The following is a 12,793-nucleotide window of genomic DNA, read 5'->3' on the forward strand; positions in this document are numbered from 1 at the left end:
CGGACCTCGATTATATCAATGAGTTAAATTTCATTTGAATAAATATTAGGAGGTTTATTCAAAACAATTGAGCTTAATCAGGTCATTAAGAAGAGTTGGGTTTTTACTTGTAAAGAAGTACGAGATTCCTAGCTAAGAGGTTAAGATGTACAATAAAAAGCTAACTTTTATTGTATTTTTTTCTTATGTTTTTAAATTCAGCATCAATTATGGGAATTCGTAGATCTCGGTAAATGCTTTCATTTCTAATATATCATGGGGCAACAGTGATTGTTCTCAGTATTTTTGACTGAGCTCTTTGGATAATTTCAATATTTGAAGCACTAGCGTTACCAAATACCTGAATTCATATATTATATTATCTGCTTGTGGTATAGAAATGTTATTCACCCGATTTAAGGCAAACATTTACATTTTAGTTCATTCAATTTAATTCGCCGCTTTGACAACTATTTTTACCCAATATAAGTGAAAAAAATAAAATTGAAGTTAGTTTGAAGCTAACATAAAATTGCCGTATAATTGGCAAACGTTGTAGTGACAACTGAATTATTTATTGGGATATCAAATGTGTAAAGTACATACAAGATAGGGTCAAGAACACTTTCTTATGGAACGTCAGCTTCTTTTGGGAAATTAGTAAAACTAAATGATTTACATTTGACTTTAAAGCATCTGTTCTTTAGATACGATTCTAAAACTGAGTGAACATGTTAGCGCAGATGAAATCAAAAACACGTTTTACCTTAACTAAGCTTTATTAGAGATGAAAAAAATTACAGTAGTTATTATGGTACAGTAGTTGAATATAAAAAGGGATTGCCAATGTTATTAAACATTACTTTTTCAAAACATTTGCAGGTAATAGACAGCGTATCTTGTATAAGAGTCCATTATGCCATACTTTGTCTAATACTTGTTTAATATCGAGAAATACAACGGAACCATATTCTCTGACCTCAAATGCGTGTCCTATTTCGTCCGTTATACGATTTACTTCTAATGCACCATAATCATGGATGTTTATCACTCTGTTGGGTAAAAGCCAAATTTAATAATCTCATTAAAAAGTCTTGTGATAAAATTTATGGCCAAAGGAGTAAGTTTTTTTATCATGATGGGTGAGATGTTATTATATCCCAGTACCTTTTTGCAGTCTAACGTGGTAATTTTTTGAACAAGACGCTAAATGGGAAAGTCATAATGTGTTGTTGTATAATTTTTGGTTGGAACACCACTTTTAGGTAATCAGCAAATGTGTTAGGTTTTTCTTCATCCTTTCGCGTCCATTTTAAGGCAAATTTAGTTAATATTAGTTACGGAGTAAATATCTCCATTCCATTCATGCAAACACTCAACTATCATCTTATCTCAAACATATGTACATATATGTTATAAACTGTAATACTTGAAATTTTACAGCTGAAGTTTAAAATTGGAGATTGACGTCTACGAAAGCTGATTAACGCCATAAACCAAATCACAAATATTAACTCTATAAATTTTTATTTCTCTACTATTTTATAGTTAAAAATAAATTGTTACGAAAAAAATTTATTTTGTTATTTCGTTTCATTTTATTAAGTTAATGTCAGTTCGTACATATTATTAGATTCAAATTTACATAAAATTAAAAAACAATTTTAGATGCTTAAAAAAACAAAAAAGTCTAATCAAAAGGAAAACCATTACGAGGCCCTACCAAAACAAAAATAGTTTACTAAAATGGTATTTCATGTGGTTTAATGAGTATATTCGGATAGTGTGGTGCAAATATTAGCTTTAACCCATTTAACTATTTGCTGTTTAAGGGTTTCATGATTTTATTGTGTAACAAAATGTATCAGAATAACTTTTTATTCTTAAATGTGTTATTCTCAAGTTAAGAATTAGAATAAATAAGTAATTTAATACCTTATTATTATTTAACAGTTTTTAGAAGATGAAAATATATTAGTGGCACGAATGGATTTGGTATATTCAACGCTGTATGCTGTGTGTACAAAGCTGTCGTTATTGTATGAAGATGTCTTTTTACCGAATGAATAATCTATATGTTTTATGAAAAGAAAAATGAATTGTATAATTGAAAAGATACTGTGTTTAGTTCTCAGGGTCTAATACACAAGTTATAGTTATTGAATGTCTTTTGAGAGTATTTTAAAAAGCGTTAACAGTAATGTTAATAGCTCTTGTATGTTCTTAGGTATATGCAAAGTATTTAAATTATTATTTTAGATAAATCTCGTTTATATTTGACTTATATTTTAAACTTTTTCTTACTAAAGCGTTGAGTATTTTCACACCCTACCATGGATTTTGTACAAGTGGCTGAAGATGAAGGAGAGGAAGAAATAGAGTTGCCTTCTGAAGAGGATGGAACTTTATTGCTATCGACGTTACAAGGTCAATTTCCTGGTGCGTGTGGTCTTAAATATAGAAATATAGAAACAAAAGCAATACGAGGAGTCCGTTCTAATGAGGGAAGACTTTTTCCACCATCAAATGAAACTGGTTGGGGAAATGTTATATACTTTTGTGTTTTTCCAAAAGGTTATTATATTTTTATCATAATTATTTGGTAATAACTAATAACAAATATCTGTGTGCAATCTCAATACATAGAAAACAAACGTAAAAGTGATGATAACTTAGAAAATTCAACGGCAAAAACAAAACGCATAGAAACTCGTTTACGTTGTACCGACTTAATTGTTTTAGGATTACCATGGAAATCAACTGAAGACAGCTTGCGCGATTATTTCGAATCATATGGTGAAGTATTGATGGCACAAGTTAAGAAAGACGTTAAGACTGGTCAATCTAAGGGATTTGGTTTCATTAGATTTGGTTCATATGAAGTTCAAATGCGTGTTTTATCTACTAGACATTTAATTGATGGTCGCTGGTGTGAAGTAAAAGTTCCAAATTCTAAAGTAAGTATATATAGTTATATTATTAAATATATTAAATTTTTTTTAATTTCTGTTAAATAGGGAATGTTACACCAAGTACCATGTAAAGTCTTTGTTGGACGTTGTACCGAGGATATAAATGCTGAAGATTTAAGGGATTATTTTTCTAAGTTTGGGGAGGTCACTGATGTATTCATCCCAAAACCATTTCGTGCATTCAGCTTTGTTACATTTTTAGATCCCGATATAGCTCAATCACTATGCGGTGAAGATCACATAATAAAAGGTAAAAAGTTATGACGAATTATAAATATATAAATAAAATTTTTGAATTTAAAAATTACTTTTACAGGAGTTTCCGTCCATGTGTCTAACGCAGCTCCTAAAACTGAACAAAACCGAAATAACAACCAAAATCATAATTATAATTATAATGCTATTAGTAATGCAGCAGGTGGTTTACACCAATTGAATTATCAAAGCGGTAATGTAAATACTGGTAGTAGAAAAAATGCTTACCTACGTAGTCAACCCATGAAGGGATTAGGAGGAGATGGTAATAGTAATCATCATAATATGTCAATGAATGCCAATAACTACCCGATGAGTAGTAATAGCTATAATGGAAGTAGTAATAACGGAAATGGTTTCAATAACCCCAATAATACTAATATGAATGGTTTAATTGGAAGTAATGGTTCTAATAATAGACAAGATCCAAATATGTTGACTTATAATCGTAGTGGTAACTCAAGTTATATGGGTAACAGTCATGGTGGAAATAATGGCGTGTGGAACACGCAATCTAATAGGGGTCCTATTGATATGCCAAATCTGCAGGCACTTGGTATAAATTCACAAGGTCCCAACTCATCAAGTCAGGGTCAGAATATGAATAATCCATTAGGAGTTGGTCTTAACTTAAATTCATTACCAATGAATCCTGCAATAGTAGCAGCTGCATTAAACCAGTGGAGTCTTTTGGGTAATCAGTTGCATAACACGTCACAGGATCAACAGGTAAATAATATTTTCTAGTAATTTATTTCACATTAATAGCTCATTTACATAAAATTTCTAAAATAGCTACAAATATTAATTTAATAAATTTAATCCCTTTTAAAATAACCCAAATTTACAATGTAATTCTTTGAACTATAAAATAAAAACAATAATATGGGAAGCAGAAACCCGCTGTTCAGTGGCGTCAACTAGGATGTTAGAGAATAGAATCCAAAAAAAATCTTTAATTATAAAATTTCCAATATTTTGAAGAAGTCTATTCTTACCATAAATGCTAATAATATATAGGAGTTTAGTTATTAAATTCAAAACAAATTAATTGTTAAAAAAAATGATGAATAACAAATTGATGATATCTCATTAAGTTCTCAAATTACGTTAATTAAAAGCATGATATTTTTAAAGCTATTTTTATTTTGAATTTAAATGTTTTATAATTTATTTCCTGAAAAAAAATCTATATCTATCAAATTAAGTTTCTCTACTTAAAGGATTTTATGTTTTAAATTCTTTCATCATTATTTTACTATGATAATAATAATTTGATTCAATTAATTCTTATGTAGGGTGGAAATTTTTTGTCTTGGATGGCGCAAGCAAATGGACCAAGCCATCAGGGACCTCTTAGCGGCAATAACAGTATAAAAAGTTCTAGTAATTCTAATAATCCTGGCACCAATGATAAACAAAATTCACCACGTAATGATTCTCAACAGGTAATTAAAAAAATTTTTCAAGAAACTAATCATTAAGCTAGCTTTTGTCTATTTAGAATACAAATGTTAGTTCTGGAAATCAAGGCTGGTCTCGTCAGAATAACTCAAGTGTAACTCAAGGACCAGACGTAAAACCTGCCTTCCTTTGAAATTTTCATCATATATTTGTAACTTAATAAATAGTTAACAAAGGATGGTGTTCCCCATTTAGCTTTATTTTCAACATCTTTAAAAATAAATTACTATGAAAAATAAAATAAATTGCAAAAGTAATGCACATATAAAGTTTGTGTACATAATTAACCATTATGTATAATCGAATTTTATTCCTTAAGCGCATTAAATAACTTCAATTGTATTCATTGATTATTATTATGAAAAGTAATAAATATATCAAAAACTTAGTTAAAAAACTAAAAACCGCTAACTAAAAATGTTTATTTTCAAACTATTTTAACAATATGCAAACAGTAAATGTTCCTATAGTATATTACTATTATAATTAAATCAAAATTTATTATAACCATTTCAATCAAAAATAATTTTACATAACAGTTTAAACGATGTATGCAAATGATGTATTGCATTAAATTATTCAAAATGCTTTCATTAGTTGCGAATTCACATCTCATTTATTCAGGGGACCGTAACAGTAATTATTATTCGCATTTTAAAATAAAACTCAAAAAATAATTAAATTTGCTTCATATTCTATATAACAAAAATAATTATTATCATGTGTCTTTTATTTTTCACGCACAAATAACTCTTACAGTCTGCTTTTTATTTTAAAACGCACAAATAACCGTTATTTTTGCCTTAAAAATATAAAAAGTAGGAATAACTTTTATTTTTGCAAACACTATAAGACTGTAAGAGTTATTTGTGCGTGAAAAAAATAAAAGACACATAATAATTATTTTTGATAATTATAATGTAAAGCAAATTTATTATTTTTGGAGTTTTATTTTAAAATGCTTATATATTAAAGGCATGCATAATATTAAGGTGAAAATTGTTAGAATGATAATTATATACTTTAATACGAATTTACATGAGGTTTGATAAGGCTATAACGGTGTTCTTAGTGATCCATTGCCTTGTTATATTACCGTAAAAAACTCAGATCATTTTGAAGGTAAGGTCATGCAACTAGATATTCGATCACATTATCATTGTGGTTCACAATGAATATTTTAGTACACTTTGTTGTTACCATCTCTAACATTCAATTAAATATATATAAAAGGAAGATGTTACTTTGTCATATATGTGACATTTTTAAGCACAAAAAAAGTCGATTACTACTACAATAATATTCAACTATTAACAGCGGTGGATATATAATAATTATCCCCCTATGAACTGTTAAAATACTATATGTAAAAAAATTTTAAATTATTTCAAAATTAATCAATTAAATTTAGTTATACTTTTTATTTTTTCTTATTTTTTATTAAAATAATATAAAAGTAATTATTTATACACTATTTAGGTACATATTTCAAATATTTAAGTTCTTTCATGAGCCACACGGCAAAAGATAGCAATAACAAAGATCCTGATTGATGAGCTGCTGCCCAAGTAACTGGAACGTATGTTAAAAGTGTGGTTATTCCTAAGCTAACTTGAATGCAAGCCATTGCACTTATTGTATTTATTGCCAATTTAGTACGTTTTGGCAGTTTCTTTGTTCTAGCAACAAGCCATAGATAAGAAATTAAACCAAATGTTGTTATTCCCAAAATACGGTGATTAAATTGAACTGTTGTTGGGTTTTCTGTAAAGTTCTTTACTATTGGCTTTAATGCTAATATATCTTTAGGAACCCAATCATCACCCATTTTTGGAAAAGAGTTGTATACTAAGCCAGCATCTAGTCCAGCCACGAAAGCACCTGATATAGCGGTTAAAAAGACTAAACCACATGCAATATGGGCACTTCTTTTTAATGACATAGTTTGAATTGTCGACAGAAGTTTTTCTTTTGGTAATAAATGCGATAAAGAAGTTGATAAAAATGATGCATAAAGAATAAATGCTAGCGCTAGATGTGATGCTAATCGATATTGAGACACTCTTGGAACATCATTGACATCTTGAAATCTGTTTTCTAAGCCAGATTTTACCATATACCAACCCATCAAGCCTTGTAAGCCTATTAGTGTTCCGAATAATAATACTTTCACTTTCATTTGTTTAGAAAAATATCCTTTATACCAAAAATAACCGGCAGGTAGCGTGAAAAATATACCAATTGCTCGACCCCACATTCTATGTATATATTCCATTGCGAAAATGAATTTAAATTCACTTAAACTCATATCTTTATTTTTTCTAAAAAGGTATGAAATTATTAAAAATATAGAAAAAAAAACACAATCATTTTATTACTTACAACTTATATTCTGGAAATTGTTTATATCTTTCAAATTCCATTTGCCACTCCACTTGTGTTCTCGGCATTTTTTCTCCCATAAACTTCCATGTTACCATAGATAATCCAGATTCGGTAAGTCTCGTTACTCCACCTAAAATTACAAGGAAATTGAGAAAAAATATTACTAAATAATTATAATTATATGCAAAGAAGTTAAAACACATTTTATATAGATAGCCTTCAAAGTATTAATTTAAAGAATTAATTCTTGTATATTCTTGACACCAAATAATTCGTCAAAAAAACTTGTAAATCTTTGATTCATCTATGCCCAAATACTTTTAGTAAATGGATGCAAAGAGTTGACTGTGTGATATGGTTTAATGTATTTCACAACTCCAAGGCAGAATTAATACTCCACTTAATTCGAATTCATTTTTAATTCGCTTTATTTTCGTAATAAAATATTGTATATCCGGGACGTAGACTGGTTTGTACCTAGATTCAAAACCTTTGCACTAAAAGTTTTATTATTAAATACACAAGCAATGAGAATTCTAAACATTCAGTTTTGAAGCTATTCAAATATATACGAAACCCAAGGTTTTTTTCTGCTCTATTATTCTATTAATCTAACAAATCTGGAACTGTTAAATGCAGTAATTTTGTTTAAGTTATTGATTTCAAAATTAAATAATTTTAAAGTATATATACCTAACGCAACAGCTCCGAACACCATTCCGCTGCATCCAAGGAGCCATATTCCCACTTTTTTTTGCATATTTGTAAGAGTTTGTGGTGAGACATCTTTTAGCGTTTTCGGTACATTTATACCATCATTCTGCAATATAATTCATTATTAAAATTAAAAAACAGAAATATTTTCTGGGACGCTTAATAGCTTCACTCATCTCAAACAGAATGGCCCTGAATAGAATTGATATGGTGTGTCTTTTCAATTTAAATTGTGCAAACGTTATATACTCTTGTAAATATTATAAAATTTACTTAATTGAAAAAATCAATTGCTACTTGAGCCGCTGTAAATTGTTAATCAACATAAAATTACATTATTTTCAAATTTATCTCTTAAATTCTTCTCTTTATAAATGTATTTATTTATATATTTTAATATAAAGTTGTCTCGTAATAATTTTTCATATAAATAGCTACCAACTAAATCATTGCAATTCATAGTCCATCCGATTAAACTTAAGTATTTTAATTGATTACCTTTGTTTGGAAAACTGAACGTTTATTGATAAAGTTGTTAGGAAACTCTCTGTTTAATCTTATATAATTTTTCCTACCTAAACATTTAATTAATTTTAACATTTTGAAACGCTAAGGTTATTAAAGTATTATTATTTATGTAATATGTATTCATGTATCAAGAACGTGTTTTTCTATTTCGTCATTTAATTAATAAAGTAAGTATAATAAATAACAACACATGTAATCGCCGGCTAAATAGGAATTCAGAAAATAACACAGATTGAAAATAATGCAACAAACTTTAATCAAATAAACGATATAATAATTATTAGTTATCGGGTAGTTATCGAGATGTTCGTAATAGATGTGGACGTAATTCTGATTTTCCGGGCACAATTATTTGACAATCTGCATAATTTGCCGATAAAGTTCATTCTTGAGATATTGTGTCTAAACTTGTAAATTTATCACATTATTTACAGTAATAATGAAATTATACACGCCATCTAGTGCTGACTAGTAGATGCGGTATTTTCATTGAATACACGAACAAGTAACAAGTTGGCATGTTGTTGATGGTTTTTGTCAGGGACCGTAACAGTTAATAAAAAAATAAAAATCATCTTATAGCTGTTATCATTCGCATTTTAAAATAAAACTCAAAAAATAATAATTAAATTTGCCTTATATTATATTCATTAAAAATGACTCTTACCTTTTATTTCAAAATGTACAAATATCTGTTATTTTTGTCTTATAAATATGGTATAAAAATCAGGAATAATTCTTATTTTTGAAAGCAAATTATATATTGTGTACAAAACCATAAAACTAAATTAAATTTTATTCCGACCCTAAAACAGAAATTTTTTACCTTACGGTGTCAGAAAGGAATAATGTTAACAAATAGATTGAAGAATAAAATATATCTTATAAACGATGCAAACCCACTTTTATTTTTTCACTGACTATAACAAATCAATCAAATAGTTGAAAATGATTAGCCGCTGCAACTTTTGCGAAAATAGTGATATTCTACCTAACGCTCAACAAGACTTTAAACAAGGTCAAAACAAATGATGTAGGCCTTCTGAAAAAATTCAACGAATTTTTTACTAATCCTGAAGAGACTTTTAAGTTTCCGACACTCTCGGCCAGAATAACCTTCTTTTCGCTTATGAGCCATTTGTTTTTTTGCACCTGTTGTTTGAACCTTACTCTTGACTGTGAAGGGTCCAGTAATATAACTCTTATTAAAAAAGATTGGTAGTATATTACCTACTAGATTAGCAGCTAGTTTGATCACCAAGTGTTTCAAATCGCGCAATAAGCGGAAAGTTATCAAAATCCGGTAAATTAGATTAGGTTGACAGGCCGCATGTTAATGTAAATTGTACCGCTTTTATTCGAAAACATTTATTAATAATTTAGCTGCTCTCAAGTTGCTAAGGTAGTCGAGATAACCTAATTATTATTTATTGGTACTCTAGGTGATATTAAGTCTACCTATATGGCTATATCCGCCAGGTTTTTATTGAAATTATTTACTGGGCAATGTAGTCACTTTGTCTATAGTTCTGGACAGACAAATGGAAAGTGATCAATGGATTCTATCAAATAGCAAGGTCACTAAAACTCGAAATATCTCTCATGCCCTCCAAATTATAGTCAATAGATCTTAGTAATTCAACAGACTTTGTTGACGTTGCCATTGCAGAAGACACAACTTATATACCACTATCGCTCAGTACATCGACAAGTGTCGATAATTTCTGTAACTTTCATTGGTGAGATGCTTTTATCATCGTATGAGAAGTAAGCGGAACCCGCAAACATACATGTGACTATCCTTATAGTTCTAATCTTAGTCAAAAGCACTCCTACATCTTTCAAAATGTAATTATCTTAAGAAATATTCTTTACATAGAAATTAATAAGGATATTTGCAGGAGAAGCCGCTAACAATTGCTAGTATCACCCTTTGCTATATCAATCCGAGCTGATATCACCTTATAATACTACGGTTGACCTGAAACACGTTAATATTTTTTAGCGGTTTTAATTTTACCATATGATTTCACGCTACGCTACGATTTTAGTGTCCATAGAGGATACTTGGCTATAATCTCCGGTGGAATAATTTCGACTGTAAAATCGCAAGTATAGCCACCAGCCTACACGTATGTCTAGACCCTGTATTACGTAACTATCTAGTTGGTTGAATATGCAAAGTTGGTGGCATTGTAAGTGATAATATATGTCTAGTTACTTCGAAGGAAATCACTATTGGACAACTATGACGGGCTGTGGTATCCTGGATGATTATTCAAAAAATGAGAGAGAGAGCGGAGTTGGAGCTGTTAAGTATCAAATTCAAACGCCTGAATCGGTATGTCTCTTAATACGAACAGTATATTTATGGCCATAAATACTTGGCATGCGAACTCTATACTATATATCTGTTTATCTCCATTTTCAATAGACAATAAAGGCGCTTTTTCGTTATTGATTTCTATCGAGAATGTATTTGCACTATATAAATAAAACTGTTACTTCAAATGAGCTTGATGACACTCTGATGGCACCATCCCTAAACGAAATCTCATCTGTCACCAAATATGTGCCAATTGTTTGGCTGAAAGCTTTCATTTTCTTTGTCTACAACTTGGTTTGCATTATAAAAAGGTAAAAAGGTTAGCCTTCCTTTCCGCTAACGAAAACATAACGTTTGTTCAATATAGAGAATTAGCGAGATATTACATTCGGACTCCGAAACTGCCGAATGCTTAGATTCTAATACTTTCTGGATCTGTGATCATACAGAATTTGTAGTCTATCGTTTGCTCACTGTAATCATTGTCACTTTATAGCAGAAAAGTGAATTAGAAAAATCTTTGTTTCTGCATTGCTCAATAGAGATATGTACAGCAGTTTAATTAAATGATGCTGAAAGTAATGCACCATAGCTTCAACTTTTGTAATTTTGCAGAAAAATTCAGTTTATAATATATGTACTTATTTCAATATTTTATATCAAGCTTGCAATGACGCGTTGTTTATTCAAAAACTATTAAAATTGTAGTAATTTGCTCCTAAAAGGCGTAAATTTTGACATTTATGACTGAGTAACATTGTTTTATCCAACGAGAGACTGCATGCGAATTTTGTCTTGCGCGTTCCTACATATGTTTTCTCATGCGAACACATCGCATGTTGTGGTTACATTGCATGGAAATTGACAGTATTGTTTTGTTTGTTTTAAGAACAAAATGAATAGTGTAGATCCAATTGCTAAAAGTAGTGCATGTTTTCGAATTTATTTCCATTTATAAACTTAAAATTACGTAAAAATAACACACACTTCTCTATTTCACTATTTACTTCTTCAATTTTGCACGAACGCATGAATTTCAAACAAAATTTTTTGTTTAATCAAATATTCGCATGAGAAAAACAAGCCGTCGCGCGAATATATCTCAGCAACTATAACTAGTCACATATGATTACATACATTTAATTTGTTCGTACGTACACGTAAGATAAAATTCGCATGCAATGTAACTGCAGCCATACAAAGCCTCGTTGTCATGACCAAATTTAAATTAATATTTCTTTTACTCTCAATTTTTAAATTTATTTTGAAAACAAAAACAATTTTAATTTTGACATGTCTATTACTTTTTGCATAACTGCCACTTAGGACCATGTTATGTATCGGGTTATACTGAAACTGAATGTTATGTAGACTGTCACATCAGTATTACTAATTTTTTATTTTTACAATGTTTTGATATTTTTTGGTTGTGCTTACATTAAAAAGGAAATGTAAATATGCTCACTTTCAATTTGCCACCAAAAATAACCAGCAAGAAAAAAAAGCTCATAGAGGCTGTAATATGTTAATGTTAATTTATTATTATATTATATTATAATAATTGTTAACAATACTTACAAATTTATACGACTTTCCTTAAAATTGGAAAGTGTAATAATTATGTTGTTAGCGGTTTATAAAATATAATATGTTGCTTTCTGCCATTTTTTCTTTAAAACGTATTAAAATTGTCGTCATTTGCTCCTAAAAACCGAAAATTCTGAAATTTATTACTAACATTTTATTTTTAATATTTTTTATTGCAATATCTGATTATATGTACACAAGTTTTTTATTTTATAGGTGTATAAAACACTCGTATTCCTTACCTGTATTAAAAATACTTCTATAGTATTCACCCAAACGCATCATACAATTAAAATAAGCCACCTCATTACATTAATCGCATATAAATAAATTAACATCACTAAAGTAATTTATTGCCTAATTCTTAGAAAGTAGTCGTTAATTGTAACGATAAGTTTTAAGAGTCTAGAAAAAATTGTGTGGTTGCTCTAATATTATATGTAATAAGTTTTTTCGTATCAAATAATATCGTATTGATTGAAAATTCAATATTTAAGTTATATCTGTTTGGATACAAAAGTTAGTGTTATAATTATATTATCATATAAGTGGTATTAATGTAAATTTCTTGCTACACCATATT

General features: G+C 29.1%; 2 protein-coding genes across 2 annotated transcripts; one reads left to right on the top strand and one right to left on the bottom strand.

Annotated features, from left to right (window-relative positions):
- Positions 1–2,244: 2,244 nt before the first annotated feature.
- LOC119681316 (TAR DNA-binding protein 43-like) lies at positions 2,245–5,031 on the top strand. The gene is made up of 6 exons (XM_038094474.1): positions 2,245–2,553; positions 2,626–2,936; positions 2,997–3,201; positions 3,268–3,935; positions 4,505–4,654; positions 4,711–5,031. The coding sequence occupies exons 1-6, from the start codon at positions 2,313–2,315 to the stop codon at positions 4,801–4,803; spliced, it is 1,668 nt and encodes a 555-aa protein (XP_037950402.1). The 5' UTR covers positions 2,245–2,312; the 3' UTR covers positions 4,804–5,031.
- A 1,045-nt stretch (positions 5,032–6,076) lies between these two features.
- LOC119684123 (cytochrome c oxidase assembly protein COX15 homolog) lies at positions 6,077–8,692 on the bottom strand. Its single transcript, XM_038098080.1, has 4 exons — positions 8,268–8,692; positions 7,749–7,875; positions 7,053–7,185; positions 6,077–6,991 (listed from the first exon to the last, which is right to left on the bottom strand). The coding sequence occupies exons 1-4, from the start codon at positions 8,367–8,369 to the stop codon at positions 6,142–6,144; spliced, it is 1,212 nt and encodes a 403-aa protein (XP_037954008.1). The 5' UTR covers positions 8,370–8,692; the 3' UTR covers positions 6,077–6,141.
- Positions 8,693–12,793: the final 4,101 nt, after the last annotated feature.

Source organism: Teleopsis dalmanni, chromosome 2, assembly GCF_002237135.1.
Source record: "Teleopsis dalmanni isolate 2A chromosome 2, ASM223713v2, whole genome shotgun sequence".
In the NCBI taxonomy this organism is placed as follows: Eukaryota; Metazoa; Arthropoda; class Insecta; order Diptera; family Diopsidae; genus Teleopsis; species Teleopsis dalmanni.